Here is a 20,719-nt window from a genome sequence, read left to right on the forward strand (position 1 = left end):
CTTTTTTAAATCTGTGTTTTACTTAAATGCAATCAAAATACAAAAATACAAATCAATTTTATTTACTTGAGCAGAAAGTAGGGTCCCACTTTATAATAAGTGTCCCTAAGTACTATGTAGTTACACTGTAATAATCCATGTTACAGAGGTACAGGTTATGTAACTACACATGTGTATTAAGATGACTTTTGACTTGTGTAAGTACACATGTCCCATGGTGAGTGTACTTACACGTGTAATAGTGTGAGTCATAAGTTGAGTATAACCTTATCCAACAGCTATTGTCCTACCACACACACTATTACACGTGTGTAAGTTCATTCACCCTGGCACACACGTGTACTTACACAAGTCAAGTTTAACCTTAATACACATGTGTAATTACATAACCTGTACCTCTGTAGTTAATCTGTAACAATGTGTACTTCATCAGTAGTTACACTGTAGTTACATGGATCGTTACCGTGTAAATACATAGTACTTATGGACACTTATTATAAAGTGGGACCGAAAGTAGTTTAAAAAGTCTAAAGTAGAATTATTGTGCAGAGCAATATCATTTATTTTACATTACTCAATGTTATTATTTGTCTAAAATTCAATTTCCAGTTCAACAATACAGGATTACAGAGCAGTTACAACACTGTATTTGGCAGCTAGAGGTCTGTGGGGGACATCCTCCTCGAAGACTGTGGCCACATACTCCAGTTTCCGTGCTCGCAGGAGGTTCCTCTGCAGGGGGGCTTAGAGTCAGAGCAAAACTGAGGGAGGAGGGAAGAGTAGGAGAGTGAGGAAAAGATTCTGTAGAAACGGATACAGAAGGTCATCTGTATGTCCTTTAAGCAGTGATTCTACATAGAGCTGAAGCACAAGATGATGTCATTTATTACAGAATAGTTCCAGATTTTGATGACTTTTTACGGTCCTGAAGGAAAAATCCAAACATGAGCTCAAGAGGACCTGCTTTTTCCAATACTCTATCTTGTGTGGCCAATGGATTTCCCGTCAGTTTGTTCGTTTTTGTCTGGGTTTGTTCAAACAGTAACTCATAGAAATGATCTCAGGCTGTGTTCATCCATTTGCATCCATTACAAAGACCTGACGTCTGTGAAAGTACCTTTAAGCACAGAGTTTATGTCCCATTTTAAGTCGTAATTGCTGTTTTTATGACCCTTGTCAGATAGACATGTGCTCCCAGAGGGCTAAAAGGCTTTTACCATTATTTAAAAAGCCTTTCCTGAGGTTTTAGACCTTCAAGTAGATATAGTCTGCTAATGGCATCTTTAGTACTGCTGAAGCTTAAAGTAACATGCTAGTACTGGTATTTAGATTTATATAAACTGACATGCCAAAGGGCATAGCAGTATGTACAGTACAGTGATTAAGTACACACCTGTATACTGTATGATGTGTTATCTTGTGAATGAGATTTAACACTGGCCATCCTGCTCAGGCGATGTGAATAATGGGAGTTAAATAAAGCCTGATAGTGGGTGTCAGGTGACAAATGGGACATTTCATTTCAAGTTTTGTAAGCATTCAGCATTTCTCAATCCATGATTGTAAGCCTGAATAATCTGAATTTACTTTATTTATTTTTAATGTTTAATGCTTTTAGTTATTAAAACCAAATTGTAAGTTATTTTGTGCTTTGCACAATAATCCTACTTGGATTTTTATGGTCAGGTGAATAAAATAGGTTTGTATTAAGACTTCTTTTATGTTTCATATACAGCTCTGGAAAGAATTAAGAGACCGCTGCAGTTTCTGATTCAGTTTCTCTGATTTTGCTATTTATAGGTATATGTTTGAGTAAAATGAACATTGTTGTTTTATTCTATAATCTATGGACAACATTTCTCCCAAATTTCAAATAAAAATATTGTCATTTAGAGCATTTATTTACAGAAAATGAGAAATGGCTGAAAGAACAAAAAAGATGCAGAGCTTTCAGACCTCAAATAATACAATGAAAACAAGTTCATATTCATGTTCAAGTTCAGAAATCAATATTTGGTGGAATAACCCTGGTTTTTAATAACAGTTTTCATGCATCTTGGCATGTTCTCCTCCACCAGTCTTTTACACTGCTTTTGGATAACTTTATGCTGCTTTACTCCTGGTGCAAAAATGCAAGCAGTTCAGCTTGGTTTGATGGCTTGTGATCATCCATCTTCCTCTTAAAATCAAAGAAACTCATCATTTTTAAGTGGTCTCTTATTTTTTTCCAGAGCTGTTCGGCCATGGAAAATCTACCTTCCACGAAGCTCTCTATGCTCTACTGTTTTTAAGCGAATTTGGAGCCACATAAAGTTTGCAGGTCTATAGCAATTGACTCTACAGAAATTTGGCTGTTGTTAGAGAGTTGCTGTCATTCCCAGTCACTCCCACTGTGTTATAATATCACTGACAGTTGGCTGTGGAATATTTTGCAGTGAGAAATTTCACAACAAACATCCCATAACTGAGCTCCTGAGAGTGACCTTTTCTTTCATGAATGTTTTTGACTCATTCTGCATGCCTAGCTACCTTGTTTTACACACCTGTGGCAACAGAAGTGATTGGAACTGCTAAGCTCAATCACTCAATTATATGGGTGAGTGAACGCTTTTGCCAATATAGTGTAGTTATAACAGCTCCTTAAATTATGCTTGATTTTACAGCCATCAACATGAGGGCCAGGTAGTTACTCAAAATCTACAAGTTTACCTAAGATAACCTGAAGGGAATGACTACAAACTGACATTGAGTCAGTGGAGGATACACCTAGTATGCAAATAGATGGTGCCAGTAGCCAATAGAAAATGTTGCCAATGGCAACAGACAAAACTCAGTTCTTATGTTTAAGTTGATTCACCTCAAATATCTCAGTTTATATTGTATATGTGGCCACAAATTTGAGGAAAGTTGAGTTCAAACAGTGCATTGGATGGTAATTAGGGTGCCCACTGGCATCTTGCTAGAATTATTAGATTGAACAGACAAGCGACTCTGGGAGAAATCATTAATATCCACATTCATTGCAGGAAATCATACACACATATCCCACAGGTCAGTGCAGCTTTCTTTTGCTTTAATCTGACATGGCCAAAGTCATGGCACACGATACTTGTTCTAGATGGTGCTGGAATTAATATAGTGGTAATCCTGCTGATTTTCCCTCTGTGGCTGAGCTGAAGGAATTGAGTTTCCTGTAAAAAAAAATGGCTATGATTAAATCATGAGGGATGTTTTTTTTTTTTTTTTTGCATTTAGGATTTGCGTAGCTTAGCCTGTGTCCAGTGTACAAACAGCGCTCTGGCTGACAGGCTCTGTGTGTGTGTGTGTGTGTGTGAGTTTGTGTGTCACATTAAAGAGGATGGTCTCAGACAGCTTTGTCTCCCGTGACCTAAATACTTACCCATGTGCGCAGTAATGCCACAAACAGATATGGGCCTGCGGATGACACCTACTCATAGCCTTTATACTCCTCTCCTTTTCCTCTTCCTTCCCAATAATTAACCATTTTGGCTCAGTTCCAGTCCAAACAGTCAAACCCCTGCCCATTCATTTCCTGTAAATCTGGAATGACCAACACTAGGCTTAACTGTGTGGTAATTAGCACTGGCTAATGCCACTGCAAAATATTTATTGCAAAATTATAAGAAATTTACTAGTCACTGCCAGTGGACTAGTGAAAACAAACATACAAAAAAAGCATTGGCCAAGGGTACAGAATGTTTGGGTTCATGAAGGAATTTAATTCCCTTAAATTAAAGTGATGGATCTTTACTCCATCTGGCCAGTGCTGTATTTACATTAACCTCCTCAAGTAATTTACTCATTTTACAGAGCTTGGGGACAGATTACTGTTTTGTTTAGCTGTATTTAGCAAAGTAAACACTACAAGGTTACAAAATGCTAATATGATGTGCGGGTGGGTTGACTGGTAAGGGGTGGTGCTTTATAGAAAATGCATAGATATATATATATTTTTTTCAAGCTTGGAGTGTTTATGGGGCAGTAGAGACGCAAGTAGAAATACAAAAGCACACAAAAAGTGAGTTTTACATAATATGTCCCCTTTAAATTAAGTGTTACCAAATAGTTAATCCTTCAGACTCTTCCTAGGCTGGCCAGTGTCTTCCCTTGGCGTCCCTTTTTTAAAGCAGAGAATGTAGGTCTGTTTTTATTTCACCTCTCCCACAAACATCACCCAGTGCTGATCTGGCTCAGAGCGTGTCAAGATCAAAGCTCTTATTGTTGGGTTGGAGGCCGATGCTGATGCCGATGTTGATATTGGTAGAAATTTGCTTTGGTTCGGGCCGTGCCTAGGGAAGCCCAAATATTCCCGAGGAGGGAGAAATGGGAGAGTGTACAGTGATCCTTTGTGCAGTTCTGGAGGTCATTTGCTGCTTGCTCAGCGTTATCCAAAGCCATTTCACCAGCCATGTTCCAAGCAGGAGGTTTTTGCTGATTTTCTCTCAGTGGCTGTTCCATTCGTGTGTTATTTTATCAATGGACTGTGACTGATGAAGCAGTGCCGTGGCACGGCTTAGTAAAAACACTTCTATACAGTAGCGGATTTGTCTGGTAATATGCGTGTCTGAGGGGGGGCGGCCTGGTGGGGTGGCAAAGAGATCAACTGTGATGTCACTCATCTAGTAGTGGATTATGGAACCACACTGACCAAACTAAGCTGCTCTTGGAAAACGTTTAATGCTGGGAGAAGTCCATGCGGTTCAAGTAATGACTGAATGCTTCAGATATAGTAATGGTACATTATGTGCATGGTTATAAGTCAGAAAACAGATTCCCGAGATTAAATTTACAATTATGCTTTAAGATTGCAAGAAATCTGTAGATACAAGTGCATTTTAAAAAATATATAAAAGTTACTGTATTTCAGTAATTCAGTTCAAAATGTGAAATTTATATATTATGTAGATATAGATATAAAGATATTACACACATACTAGATCATCTCTGTTCATACCAATACTCTGTGAATCGATGTGTGGGGTTATTCGTTTTTTGTTAGCAGGCCAAATTGTGTCAGTTTACCACCACCCAGCAGTGAGAACTGCTGAATTAGTAGAAAAAAGTGGCAACACCCGTGTTCCTTACTAGTGTCGCCTAATATATAAAAATAGATCAGAAAATAGACTTTTATAATATTGGTGCGCCTTATAGTGCATTAAAATACAGTAATTGTAAATGCAATTCGATTTCCTCAGTGCATCATCACCCCTTACCTTCACTTAGCATTCTTTTCATACCTGAGATTTAGCCAGCAGGCTGGAGGTCCACACAAGGCAGGTTTGCCCTTGAGCCCCGCATGATCCACAGAGCAAATCAAAGCAGGATCACATTTGCAGTGGGCAAGCAGCCAGCAGGTTGCGGGTGGGTACTCTCTCACTCGCTGAGAGCCAGGCTTGAGTGGTTAGATTATGAAATGATTGCAGAAGTGGGCAAGACTGAAAGGCTGCAGGTGAGGAAAATCAAACAATGCATGTGTCAAAATCTTTATAGGCAGTTCTGTTGACTCAGCAGCTATCTTTGCAATGCCTTAAAGAGCCATAAGAGACCAATTTCCCATTTAATTGAATGCAGGGTGACCGAAATACTGGTATGGCATGGTAGCCAATGGAGCTCAATGAGCAGTGGGGTGACGTGCCCGTTTTGACTGGTTGAAGACCAGACGTGCTGCTGCGTTCTGGATCATTCGGAGTGTTTTTACTACACAGGCCAGGAGGCCAGTTACAATCGCCTACAAGGTGATGACAGAACAGCTCCTTCCTACCTGCACTGATCACTCCTGAAGCTTACGCTACCTCCCGGCCGCTGCGCTCCTCCAATGAACGTCGCCTCGCTTTACCAAACAAACATTCACACAAAGCAATCCAGACTGTTCTCATACAGAGTTCCCCAATGGTGGAACAAACTTCCTTCCACTACCAGATCAGGAGAATCTCTCACTATCTTTAATAAACTCCTGAAGACAGAGCTCTTCAAAGAGCACTTACTCTCCTAACACCTCTAACACACTAACTACTTCTAACCTCATTTGCTTCTTCCCCTCCTGCACTCCTCTTTGACCTCCTTTAGGCCCTATATAAAGATGTTTTTATCTTTAACTTCTATTACTTTTGTACTTCACTTTGGACAAAAACATCTGCCAAATGTAATGTAATGTAATTTATTTGACTGAAATTGCTAATCCAAAAAATCAGTCATTTATAAGGGAAAATCACTATTGTTCTGAAATAATATATCATCTAAAAATATAGTTATTATAACAGGCCTTATAATATGTAAAAAAAAAAAAAATCAGAGAACTCGTCTCAGAGAAACTCATCTGCAGAGAACGCTTTGTGGGCAAACCGCCTCATTTTGTCCTTCCCATGGTCAAGCTAACGATGTATGATGGTGTAAAATATGTAACTTTCTCCTAATGAGCGAGTGAACACAGAGGAACAGCTTGTCCTCTGATTCATGCCCTTAACCGTCCCTGTCTTGCACAACACACTGACTGGCCGTTTGGTGACTGATTTGTGGTTGAGGAAGCGTGGGGGCCGTGGCCTTTCAGAGCTAAATGTTGCAGCTTCATGACTCCAAACTGCAGGCAACTGAAGGTCAACACAGCTTGTTTAGTTGATTTTATTGTTTTCACTGAATTCAAACTAGAATTGTGTTGGATCAAATTAGAAATAGTCTCTGCTTACTTTAGTATCCCTCTTTCACAATGTTCTTCAATGCTCAGGACCCCACAGGAAGGAGAGACCACCACGGAGCAGTTATTATTATTTGGGTGGTGGATCATTTATTCTCAGCACTGCAGTGATTAGCACTGTTTAGCATGGTGGTGGTGTATGAGGTGTTAGTGTGTATTGTGCTGGTATGAGTAAATCAAATACAGCAGTGCTGCTGGAGGTTTTGAACATCTCAGTGTCAGTGCTGAAATTAGTCCACAGACATCGTCCTGTGGGCAGCGTCCTGTGACCTCTGATGAAGTGCTGACCTAAACTATGCAGCAACGGATTCAGAGCTTGTGTCTTAGGCTTTACCAGGGTACCTGTGGGTCCTTAAAAAGTCTTAAAATGTTTACTGTAAATTCGCTGTAGGTCTAGCATTTTCAGATAGTTCATTTAATGCAGGTGGGAAAACACAGACATAGCGAGCAGAGAGATCCTGCATGGCTATATGCGTTGAAGAAAAGAGGACACATGGACATGTACCGTAAGAGTCCTTGGGCAAGACTCCCAACACTGAAATGGCCATTTTTCTGTAATAGGAATAACCTTGTTATTTGCTCTGCATAAGAGTGTTAAATTAATGCCGTAAATATAAATGCGTGTGAAGCTCCTGCATTGAATGTGGATGTGATTTCTGCCACAGCTCGTTTGTAACAGTTGATTTGATTTTTATCGCTGTAAGTTTCAGATATGTTGTCAATGTTGACCAAGCCAGTTTTTTGCAAGCCATGCTCACATTTCTCCATCTCAGGAAGTGCAGCATTTCTCAAGGTGTTGCAGGTACTTGAGTTTTGCCATTTCTGTACTTGCCAACAGCAACAGCCGTGACGATTCTTGCTCAGTGCACTTCTCTCACTTCGTTCAGGTTCAGAGTTTGGAGCAGTTCGCATAGCCTCAAATACTCGAGTACTAGAGCCGGTCTCATCCTTTCTTTCTCTCCACACAGCCAATCGTGTATGGTTTCCCTGGAAACCATTGCCATAGTAACTTACCCACACATGCTCTAGTGCCAGCGTCCTCCTACACAGCCTGCTTTGAGTGGCCATTGCTATTTTGCACAGCTAACACTTCATATCCTATAGCCAACACTGACGCCTTTTCACAAATGCCACATGCATTCCAAATGGAGGAGGTAATGTCTCAGGCCTGATTTTCTGGACACACATTGAGCATAGACTTGGACAGCGCTGAAAGTCCCCAAATGGCTCAAACTCATTAGGAGTCTACGGGTACACTTAATGGTTTGGAAAACCAGGCCTAAAAATGTTTTATGAGGTAGTTAATCACAATCAAACTCACTCAGTTTTCCATCTCACCCAAAATGTAGTCAATCAGCCAAAGTTGATGTTTGTTGTATGAAGTTTTCTACTGTTTACTGAACTAGTATTGAGTCCAGTGACTTTTGGCAATGTCCCTTGGTCGCTAAAGAAGACTACACTGACCTATACAGTACATGTGGGGCTTATCTGTTTACACGGACAATTCTAGCCAGATGCCGCCGGTCACAATCATTACCACCCACTCTGTGTCTATTGAACACTTTAGGTTGTAATGCCTTCTATGATGCACTCCTGGTAAACATTAGAACTTCAGAAACAGAATGTCCAAACCATCGGACACCCACTGTCATGCTGCCAAGGTCCAACAGAGTATAATTGACCTCACTCTATCTGGACGGGTATAATGTTCTTTCCTTTCTTCTCCACACATCAGTTGTGCACATCACAGTGTAATGGTGACCAACTTGGACGTCGTTTAGCTGACAAAACTCAAAAAAATTGGCACTTAGTGTTCTCCTTCAAGCGTGTTGAGCTCTCCAGGAGTTTATGGTGCATTTATACCATTTAAAGTAACTGCATGCACACAAACTTTTGGGCACGTGATGTATATTTTAGTGCTGTTTTTACATTTTTACATACATGATTTATCTGGAAACTCTAATGTGTTGAATTATAAAAGTGTGAATTAACGATTTACTTATTTTGTTTTTTTTAAAGTTTGGTCCCACATCTTCCCATAATTCACTCTTATTATATACCTAATTATGTATTAGTGGATCTATGTATTAGTTAATCTCATAACTAACTCTCAGTATCTTACCTTCTTCATTACTTTTCTCTCATTCTCACTCACTTACATACGCTTACACACCATTGCTGCTCCTGTGAAGCAGAAGTTTGCCATCTTTCCTCTCCTACCAGTTTAATCCCCAGTTTATCGGTTAAAGTTGAGTTTAAGAGTAGGACTAGTTTAGCTGTTTGAGCTGAGAGATGTACTGTTGTAGCTGTGGTTCATTTCCTCCATTAAAGCTTGTGTGTTTGAGCTTTCTTGTGTTCGATGCTAAAGCTTTCCCTGAAGCCTTTACTCAGCAGATGATATTTTTTTACAATATTTTTAAAAATCATTAAAACTACACTGAGATATTTTAATAACTTTTCAAAAGTTTAAGTTTAGCAAGTTTGCAATATGTATTAAACTACACATTTATTTATTTGTTCTCCCTACCAAAACTTGTGATTAATAGATTATTTTATTTATATAGTATTTATACAGTTAGTTTTAGATAAAATGGTTTAATATTTTACTTAAACTTTTGACCACTGGACGGAACACCCCTTTTTTCCCAGTTGTTTTATTTTTTCCATTTAATCACTTTAGGTCCAGTCAATAACCAGTCAATACAAATTCCATAGTACAAAGTACAGGGTCTTAGAAATAAGCTAAAACTGAAAAATAGTATTGTTAAAATATGTTGTTAAAAATGTGGTGGTTTTAGCAGACATTGATTGAATTGGTCAACAGCTTACAGTTTGGTAAGTAGCAATGGAAATAAAGTAAGCTTTGGAAATTGATTTTAAACAGTCAGTCGTCAACACATTCTCACTTTCATCACAATAACTACAGCTTTTAAAGACTCTTGAAAACTGGAGAAAACTGGTACAGGAAGTGGTCTGGCTGACCCACATGGCAACACTTTCAGCAGTTTCAGCCGTGAACAGAAGATGTAGAGTTCTGACAGCTGAAGTGATAAGCAGTAATAAAGTCATTGATAAAATGAGAAAATAAAATTTTACACCTTGTCTGGATCATACATCACTGCTGCTGGAGTGCTAAACAATATGAGTGTTCTAAAACTTGATAACTGACTGGTAGTTTAGAATACATGTTATTTCTTGTATTCTAAGAGTAAGTCATAGGAATGCAAGTCTGGAGGCAGCAGTAGTTACATAGAGATAGATTCACTTTGTCAGTCCAGGAAGCGGGCAGGAAGTTATTGATTTGAACCATGTGTTCTTTTTTTTCCTGCAGGTCACCAAAGGGTCTCAGTGAGCAGTCTGCTGGTTTGTCACGGTTTGCTGCTGGTGGGGACGAATCTTGGTGTGACCGTGGCCCTGTCTGTGCCCAGGCTGCAGGGAATCCCGAAGGTCACAGGTGAGTTTAAACCTCAGAAGCAAACCGAGTCTTGCGCTTAAACAGGATTATTAGGATTAACCCTGCTCTGGAAAGGATTTTCATCCAAATCCACATGGACCGTGTAATTTAGCCCAAGAGCAGCCTTGATCTGTTTACAGAAATCTGCCTTTTGGAGATACGGGTGGGTTCACTTGTTGTGCTGTGCAGATCCTGTAATTATTCAGCAGCCCAAACCAGCCCGGATTGTTTGAAGGCTGCCCTGTCTGAGATATTGCATCTTAATTGCACTAAAGACTGGGAGGCCTGTGGCTGTTCCCCGGCGAGTTCTGCTGAAGCTGGGTAATTTCACACTCCTGGCACATGAATCAGACTCTAATTAAGACCTGGAGGCCTGCGGATACTGCAGCACACCCGAGATTTAAATACACCACTATTGTTCAGATGATTGTTGAAGCGAAGTCTGGAAGACAAGTGTCTAAGCTTAAGTCCACAGCCACACCTTGGCCACATCCCATTTCTCATTTATACTCTTCCCCTGAAAACTAAGTTAAAATGGGAAGTGGTTGAAATCTTTCCCCTTAAGAAAGGGAACAACCCTTCAAGAACTTGATACGTTGTCAAAATATATAAATAAAAAAACGGTCAAGTTCAGCAACCTGCCCTAAATTTCAATTATCCACTATAATTTATTAGAGAGCTGAATATAGCTACTCACAAGATTTTTTTCAAACTTAAATGTAAAAACCTTAAATGTAGCAGCCTCAGTTACTGTTGAAACAGGAAACAGGAAATTTAGCTACCTAGTAACCGAGACATAACATATTTTTCATACTATAAGGCGCACCGGATTATAAAGGCCCTTTATCTATAAACGTCTATTTTCTGATCTATTTTTATACATGAGGCACACCGGATTATAAGGCACATTATTCAACACTAGTAAGGAACATGGGGGTCGCTACGTTTTTCTTTTAATTCAGCAGGTGTTGGCACAGGATGGCGAGACCTGTAAAGCAAAGCTAAGTTGAGTAAACAAAACTGTAATTCTTAAAAATAATAGGTATATAATCAAATGAGCGCTTGATTTTAATATAATTTTTTTTCTCCTGTTTATTTGTGTGAGAAAAGCACTTCCGTTTCTATATAGTAAGCTTAGATTTACAGATATCCACTAAGGCTGGGTGCGCCCAACAGTGCTAAACTGAGGAACCCTAAGTGTTCCAATAAGCCAGGGCGATATTAGCTTAGCGGTTCGTCCAGCGTAGCTTGTTTTAATATTGTAAGTGCGCAGGTAATGCTAATGCTGCTCCAGCAGTGCTAGCTGGGTTTAGCAGCAGGCTACAGGCCGATAATACTCTGGCAACAGAGCTTAGTGCAGTTAGCAGCTAATGCTAACGTTGCTTCAGTCTCAAGTCTTGGTGTTGGAAATCTAATCAGAAACTCCTGTATAACGCTGTACTTTAGTGGAGTGGCTTAACAGCTCCTTAATACCTGACTGGTAAAATTCATACATAAGGTGCACCGGATTATAAGGTATTACATGGGAAAATTAAAGGATAATGCGAAAATCATGGCACTGTACTATTTTAATACTACTTTTGTTATGCTTGTTATAAAGAAAATGTCCATAAAACATTGAAACTACTCTAATAAAGTGGTTATTAGATGGGATGAAATGGGGCTGGGCCTTATTTTCAGATTTTTGGACCTAATCTTTTTACTATATTTGTGACATGCAAAGGGCTTTAAATAGTCTTCTTTTTAGAGTCCAAACTAAGCTCTGTCATATTGTGCAGGTGTAATTAACCCTCAGTTTTTTAGGTGTGTGGTCCTTGATTTCTCATTGTGGAAGGGAAAGCATTTAAAAGTATTTCTAACTGTTAGATCCGACTGTAGGCCACAATTACATATAAACAGTCTAAACGTAAACCAGTGCGCAAGCTCTTAAAAGAGTGACGTGTTTATTGTGCAGAACTCACAAAGTATAATTAAGAAGTTTACAGCACTGCTTTCTTAGCTACGTTAGCTACGTTACCCGGGAAAGAACTAAGGTTAACAGAGAACTATCTAACGTTAGCAGCAAGCTGGTTAATGTTACCGGAGAGAGGACAAAGGTTAGCAGAGAGCTTGCTAACATTTGTGGTGAGCTAGCTAACGTACTAATGTTAGCATTGAGTTACCTAATGTTACCAAGGAGAGAATTAAGGTTAGCAGAGAGCTTGCTAACATTAGTGGTGAGCTAGCTAACGTACTAATGTTAGAATGAGTTAGCTACGTTACCAGGGAGGGAACTTTGGTTAGCGGAGAGCTACCTAACTGTAGTGGCAAGCTAGCTAATATACTGACATTTGCAGCGAGTTAGCTACATTACCTGGGAGAGAACTAAGGTTAGCGGAGAGCTGGCTAACATTCTAACATTAGCTACGTTAGTTAGCTACGTTACTGGGGAGAGAACGAAAGTTAGCAAAGAGCTAGATAACAATAGCAGCGAGCTAGCTAACTTAGCAACTTTAGCTATGAGTTTTCTAACCTTACCAGGGAGGGAACAAACGTTAGCAGAGAGCTAGCTAACATATTAACTTTAGCAGCGATTAAGCTACATTACCTGGGAGAGAACTAAGGTAAGGGGAGAGAGAACTAACATTAGCAGCGAGCTAGCTAACATTCTTATGTTAGCGGCGAGCTAGCTGCATTGCCTGCTAGAGAACTGAGGTTAATGGAGAGCTAGCTAACATTAGCGGCGAACTAGCTTATTGGAAGGTCAAAATAAGTGCTGACTAAGACTATAATAAATAACAAATAATTTTAGGCTGCATTTTACAACTGTGTTTTTTAAATGTAATAAAGACTGGTGCAGGCAAGCAAACTCTGCTTTGTTGTGCCTTCAGATCTTACAAGCCAGATGAACAGTTGACGTTTTCTGTTTAATCTTGTGTTTTGTAGCTTTTACGCTAACAGCACTAGTAGTTTTTGTAATAATATGGACAATGACCATATGTAATTACACTATGTAATTAAATCACTTCCTCCACTTCCCTCCTCACAGGGCGAGGCATGGTGTCCTTCCACGCTCATTATGGTCCTGTGAAGTTCCTCACTGCAGCCCTGCCTGTGTGTAACCTGCCCCAAACCACCACAGCTCCAACTGCCCTCAGTTCATCCAGCCAGTGTGGTCCTCCAGAAGAGGAAAGGCCAGGCTCTGCTCCAGCAGTGTCCAGTGACAGAGGCGTGTGGCTGGGCGACAGCAGCAGCAGCTGCACCCCCGGCCCTTGCTCTGGCTCAGCTCCAGTCCTCCAGGACACGCTCTCCTCCTCCTGCGGCTCTCTGGCCACGTCACACAGCTCTCTGGAGCACGGCCCGGAGGACGGGAGCATCTACGACCTTCTGAACGACCCTGCACAATCCCAGAAGGCCAAGCGAGCGCAGCGGGTGGACGTGAGCTCGATAATGGTGGTGTCTGGTGGGTTGGGGCACCGTCGGGTCAACAGGAAGACCAAACAGTCCAGACACGAGGAGAGTGTGTCCACCATCATGGTGTGGCAGATTCCTATACTTAACGCATGAGTCTGAAGATGGAGATAAAGGTGAGTTTTATTTCGTCACCCAGGTCTTTAATAGGCCAGTGCTGTCATTTTTAGGATTTTATTGCCGATTCAGAAGCATAAATAATCAAGTAACAATCATTTATTCTATTCTATAAAAAATACATTGTGCTTTCATTATTTCCACCCCCTTCTTTTATTCGTAACATTTGGTGGAAAATTTCAGAGCTATGGTAAGCAACCTTACTGAAGCTTAGTGATTACTCGATAAGCAGAACAATTTCTATGGCTGCAGCACTGTTTGCATACTGTTGTCTGTACCTGGCAAAAAAGTGTGGAAATGGAAATGTGCATCTTTTTAATGTATTTTTCCTTTCTTTTTTCCAGGTTGGTGATTTAATGCATTACTTAGGGCATGACTGATGGGCTCTCTGTCCCTTGCAGTGCATTTGGAGGCATTTTCCTGGTCTGTGGTGTAGAAAGGGTTGATGCTGAATGAAAGGGAAACAGTGCTACAAGGTGGGACTGAATACACAGTTTTAATCGATGCTCATTCTCCAGTGCTGCCGGCAGCAGTGACATCAGCAGTATAGCCACTTACGCTCTCGTTGGAAGTTGGACCCCTTCAAGTTACTTGAAATACAAAATGCTTTTGATGGCAATTGGAAGTTGGACAGAGGAAGTGCTGCAGTATGACTCCAGTAATTGTGCTTTTTTTAAGTGTAAAAGCAGTCTGAAGTGAAGTAGCACTGCTAATGCTAATTATCCCTATGCATCTCCAGCTGCTGCATGCATGCCATGCTGTGTGTTTACCTTGAAATCAAATTCAAGGTAACTCCACTGCATTATGAGTTCTGAAAGATGTGTTACTCAGTATATTGTAAGGGATGTTTACAGGACACACTTATTAAAAATAAAGGTGCTATGAAAGACTATTTAAGGAATGCCATAGCAGAACAATTTGTGGGGAGCTTTGAGTGTAAATTTTATGAAATAGGTAAACCTTTACAAAAGCTCTTTTACATATACGATGCATCTCAGTTGGATATGACACACTAACACAATAAGGTATTTACTGTATACTTTTTTGGTAGGTATTTGTAGTGCAGGTTTGACAGGTTAATACGCAAAATATTAATGTAATAACCAGTTTTGTACGAAGAATAGCTTTTTCTATTCCAACATACAGCACTGCAAGTTCTTCAGTGCAACTAAAGTGCAGCTAAACATGCATTATCATCTTATTGTTATTAATACAAAATTATTATGCATCATAATAATTAAGTATACTCAGTTTTGACACTTTATCTATGCTACATACTACAAATTACATACTCAAAAGTTTGTTAATATTTATAATTAGTGCGCAATTTGTGCATTAACTCACCCATTCAACTCTTACAGGTTCTTACAAGTTATTCTATGGCATCGATTAAATAACTTTTAATAGTACCTTCATTTTTTTGAATGTAGATCTGTCACGTTCTTCTTGGTAGATTTGTTTGCCCAAAGATTCAGACTTCAAAACTTTAAGACTAGAGCTTCCAAGATCAAGACATACCAGCTCTAGTTTCACCTTTACATACAAAACCAAAAAGCTGTCTGATATTTTCTGTTAGGAAGGACGTGTCTGGAATATCTGGCTGGCCAGATATAGAATATTCCTTTTGTTCCTGAAAATGAGTGGAGTTAACCAGTCCTATCAGACATTCCTAAATTAATTTAGTCACGTATGGGTATTTAATATGACTGAGAGAGCTTTATAAGGATGCCATTCAGTATATATGTCTCTTCTGTCTTTTAACAAATATTGAAATAGTTTTGTCCCACTTTTTGTTTTCTTGTGTTTTTCTTGTATTTGTCTGATAACTAATGTCTCATAATCATGCTTTTCTTACCTGCACCAAAACTGTAACACGTTTGTTTTTAGATTTGTTTCTTTTATTTGCACCATTATTTGTATTATTTTAGCATCATGCACATACATCTCTTGTCAAATCATGAAACCTGAAGGGATCTAAGGTGATTTCTGTTACCCTGAGGCCTTAAACAAGGATTAAAAAGGTGATATAGGAGGTTGTGTAAAACCAAAAAAGTGTGGAAATGTGAATAATATTAAATAATTTCCCTCTGATTGTTGTGTGTCAGTGTCATCTTTTTAACAATATTTTTTTATGTTAAAACTTGGCCTGTAGAGCATCATCTATTAGCATTGTGGCTAACCTATTCCAACCCTGTTGAATCAAAAGTCATAATTTTGGTAGCATGACAGTACTATTCACCATATTGTTAGAAAACTTGATGCATAAAATACTGGAGCTTTTTTGGAGGAGAAACATTTGAATAGTCACTTTTGCCTAAACATTTAGTCCTGCACTCTGCCATCTTGCATGAACAGTTATTCTTATTTTTTTTAGATGCACCTGTAGTTAAAGAAATGTACATTATGCGACACTAGTAAGGAACATGGGTGTCTCCATGTTTCCCTTCTAATTCAGCAGGTCTCGCTGTTGGGTGGTGGTGGGGTAGCTAACTAAGTTAAGTAAAGCTATGGTAAGTAAACAAAACTGTTTATTTTGAAGTCAATCAAGTTTTGAAAGTAAATTTACACAGATTTCTCTCCTCAAAACGAAGAAATCCAGTTGATTGGACATGATTTGGAAAGGCACACCTGTCTATATAAGGTCCCACAGTTGACTGCATGTCGGAGCGCAAACACCAAGCATGAAGTCAAAGGAATTGTCTGTATACCTCCGAGACAAAATTGTCTCGATGCACAAATCTGGGAAAGGATACAGAAAATTTCTGCTGCTTTGAAGGACCTAATGAGCACAGTGGTCTTCATCATTCGTAAATGGAAGAAGTTTGGAACCACCAGGACTCTTCCTAGAGCTGGCCGGCTGTCTAAATTCAGCGATCGGGGTGAAGGGCCTTGGTCAGGGAGGTGACCAAGAACCCGATGGTCACTCTTTCAGAGTTCCAGCGTTCCTCCGTGGAGAGAGGAGAACATCTCTGCAGCAATCCACCAATCAGGCCTGTATGGCAGAGTGGCCAGGCAAAAGCCACTCCTTAGTAAAAGGCACAAGGCAGCCTGTCTGGAATTTGCACCTGAAAAAAAGGCACCTGAAGGACTCTCAGACCATGAGAAACAAAATTCTCTGGTCTGATGAGACAAATATTGAGCTCATGCTATGGGGATGTTTTTCAGCAGCAGGAACTGGCAGACTAGTCAGAATAGAGGGAAAGATGAATGCAGCAATGTACAGAGACATCCTGGATGAAAACCTGCTCCAAAGCGCTCTTGACCTCAGACTGGGGCGACGGCTCTTTGAATGAATACTTTGTGAATACTTTCCGGATGCACTGTATCCTATTAAGGACCACATATAAAAATGACTCTCATCTGATTTGAAAAAAATCTGATTTGTGTCACTTCAGCCTGGTAATGTGAACGTAGCCTTTACTTTTTTGATTGAATGTTGACTTGTGTGCACTACTCCCAGATGTGTGCTGTCATACTGTCTTTTGTTTGGCAGTATTCCACTTCAAGTAAAACAAAAAGGAATTCAGATCAGCTGGGAAATCCCTCTGTTATCCTCTCTCTGTAGTTCTCTGCAGCAAGGCTGCCTCCCCAGTATATTGTGACACATTTTGAAATATCCTGAAACACGTTTGAACAAGCTGTTGCCTGCAGTGCATGAAGTAATGGAAGGGAAGAGCTGCCTGGATGATTACAGCATGTGAAATTCTCATGGTAAGACTCCCCTTTTTTTTTTCTTACTAGGAACAGAGCATGTTTACCAAATGCTGTCAAAATAAGACCACAATTATTGCAACCAGACTAAACGGCCTCCTTTGTGATTGTGATAAAAGTTCTTTTGATGGAAGCAAACAACATTTCTCAAGGAGTTTTTAAGCCAGCACTATTTAGTATGGTTAAAAATCTCGAGACTCTAGTAGTGTTTGGTCTCTTGGTGCGGTTTATTTTGCCAGGTGTAAAAAATGTAATCGCAGACTCTGGAGCAGACCACACCAACCACACTAAGACCCACAAGAGGAGTGGGGTCTCGCTCTTGTCCCAAACAAATTCCAGATTGCTTAATTTGTGGTAAGAACATGATCTGACTCCACAATCTAATATTCTCCTCATGTTTGAGCTAAACAGCTGTTCTGGTGCAGTTTAACCTGGTTTATTACCCAGATTATTACGAAATGCTTCCCTGCTCGGGAAATAATAAGAGACCACTTAAAAATTATGAGTTTCTTTGATTTTACCAAATTAAAAACCTCTATAATATAATCAAGAGGAAGATGGATGATGACAAGCCATCAAACCAAGCTGAACTGCTTGAATTTTTGCACCAGGAGTAAAGGCATAAAGTTATCCAAAAGCAGCGTGTAAGACTGGTGGAGGAGAACATGCCAAGACGCATAAAAACTGTTTTTATTTCACCAAATATTTATTTTAGAACTTTTTTAAAAACTTTATGAATATGAACTTGTTTTCTTTACATTATTTTAGGTCTGAAAGCTCTGCATCTTTTTTGTTGTTTTAGCCATTTTTCATGTTCTGCTATGCTCTAAATAACAATATTTTTATTTGGAATTTGGAAGAAATGTTGTAAGATAAAACAACAATGTTCATTTTACTCAAACATAAACCTATAAATATCAAAATCAGAGAAACTGGTTTAGAAACTAAAGTTGTCTTTATTTTTTCCAGAGTCCAGAACACAGAACCTTCTTCCTGTATTTACTCATTGCTCGGCCTCAGACAGGTCTGACCAATAAACGATGAGAATGTGCTTGAGTGGTTTGTTGGAACAGGGTTTTCCATCATCAGTGTAATCTATTCCCTGAGATGTTTGGACCTGGTATTTTACCTACCTATTTCTTATTTAATCGAATTTACTTCTTTTAAACTCAGGAATAAACATCATTATCGCTAATCTTTTTTTTTTTTTTTTTGATAATTGATCTAATTTAATTTCATTAATTTCAGATTTTTATTGTTTTTTTTTTGCTGTGGTATCGTAGGTACCACATTGAAAGTCAACATTTTTGTATCGTAACAACACAAATTACTATATTATTAGACAAATTGATGCAAAAATGAGCTTTTTTGGAGGAGAAATATTTGGATGGTCACTTTCATTTAAACATTTTGTTCTGCACTCGGCCCTCTTGCATGCACAGTGCTCTGTGGGTGGTCTCCCCCTTGTATTTGTCATAACATTGATCCATTTACGACAAATGAAACGCTCAACACAGTCCAAAAGCAAAATTATTTTCTTTTTTTGAATGACAGCATTAAAATCATTACACTGCTTGCTTTCTTTGATACTGAAATGTGAACGTCTATATGCAGATTCATCTTCATCATGTGATGAAAAGCCATAAGCTGAAGAAAATGCAGGTCTCCTGAGCTCAGGCTGAGAAACCGATTTGTCTGACAGCTCTCAGCAAGGTCAAATACAGGCCCTTACCCGCCAACCAGCTAGCTCTTCAGCGCTGGCTACAGAAATACCCTCCTCCCTGGAGTCTGAGCAGCTGATGGCTGTAGTAACAGGGTCCCTCTGGTGACTGAGCTGTTGACGCGTGTGTTGTCAAGCACAGAGGGTGTCTGGACCCTGGCATTTTGTCTGCTTTAACCCGGCGCTGGCTCTGGCGATCACACACAGAAGACCATGGTGAGAGGAACAGCTGTTCTGTAGAATAGCCCTGCGTGAAAGGATTTGCCCATTTCTGGAGCTCACCTAATCCTCTCAACCTCAGGATCTCCATCAATGTCTGAAGATCTGAGAGTGTAAATTCAGATGGGACAATAAGTGGAGCTTCAGATGTTAAACATACCTCAGGGGTTCTTTTAGATGGATCTGTTACTGACTGATTTGTATTACATGGTGCTGTGGCCTGTTCACTACATTCAAGCTGAGCACAAAGGGCAGAACACTATAGGCATCCATAGCCTGGCAGTGCCAATGTGAGAGGATGTGCACCATACTGTTCATAATGGTGTTAGCATTATCAACAGAATTTAAAAAACATATTGTGATATACATTTTGACCATATCGTCCAGCACTACTCTATTCCATTTATGATTTCAGCTTAAGCCACACCCCTCTAGAAGACCAAATGTTATGCAGTATTTGCCCTTTTTTATTTTTTATTACCACTGTCTGACACTTGTGGAAGCCCATTAAAAAACTGCATTTTTATATCTAATTATGTTGACATGTTAAGTCAGTATTTTGAGATACTATCTCATTATTTTGAGATGCTAAGTAATTATGTTGAGATACAAATTTGTTGTTTTGAGATGCTAAGCATTATGTTAAAAGATTAATTAGTTTGAGATACTAAGTGGTTATTTGTTTTTTGTGGCTAACATTGTATCTCAAAATTACAACTTAGTATCTCAATATAATGAGAGGGTATCTCAAAATAACTTAGCATCTCAAATGATGCAAAAGTATCTCAAAATGTGATAGTACCTCAAAATAATGACATAACATCTTAAATGATGAGATAGCATCTCAAAACAACAACTTAGTATCTCAAAATAATGCGATAGTATGTTTAAATCATAGCATCTCAAATGTTGCAATAGTATCTTAAAATAATGATTTAGCAGCTAAAAATAATGTCAAAATAATCACTTATTTTAGAATTATGACTTAGCATATCAAAATAATGATTGAGTATCTCAAAATAATGGCTAAGTATCTCAAAATAACGAGATAGCATCCCAAAATAACAAGATAACATCTTAAAATCTTGACTAAATCGCAAAATAATGATTTAGTATCGCAACATAATGAGACTATAAAAACAAGATAGCATCTCAAAATAACAAATGAGCATATAAAATAATGAGGTAGCATCTTAAAATAACGAGATATCATTCCGTGCTGTCTATGTGTGATGTCGGGTGGCGGGAACGGGCTTCACCCGCAGTCTGGCTGTGGAGGAATCTCTCTCTCTCTCTCTCCGCGCGCTGTAGTGTAGTGTAGGGTTAACACTGGGGG

The 20,719-nt window shown here is 39.3% G+C and overlaps 2 protein-coding genes across 4 annotated transcripts in view; one reads left to right on the forward strand and one right to left on the reverse strand.

Annotated features, from left to right (window-relative positions):
- Positions 1-15,824, forward strand: part of arhgef10 (Rho guanine nucleotide exchange factor (GEF) 10) — a 135,182-nt gene extending 119,358 nt beyond the window's left edge. For all 3 annotated transcript variants that reach the window (XM_049463559.1, XM_049463558.1, XM_049463560.1), the window contains 3 exons: positions 10,044-10,166; positions 13,195-13,732; positions 14,078-15,824. In XM_049463559.1, coding sequence (XP_049319516.1) covers positions 10,044-10,166; positions 13,195-13,712 — 641 coding nt within the window. In that variant the 3' untranslated portion in view covers positions 13,713-13,732; positions 14,078-15,824. The remainder of the gene's footprint in view (positions 1-10,043; positions 10,167-13,194; positions 13,733-14,077) is intronic.
- Positions 1-20,719, reverse strand: part of fam167b (family with sequence similarity 167 member B) — a 679,430-nt gene that overhangs the window by 492,137 nt on the left and 166,574 nt on the right. The window lies entirely within an intron of this gene.

Source organism: Astyanax mexicanus, chromosome 14 (genome assembly GCF_023375975.1).
Source record: "Astyanax mexicanus isolate ESR-SI-001 chromosome 14, AstMex3_surface, whole genome shotgun sequence".
Taxonomy (NCBI): Eukaryota; Metazoa; Chordata; class Actinopteri; order Characiformes; family Acestrorhamphidae; genus Astyanax; species Astyanax mexicanus.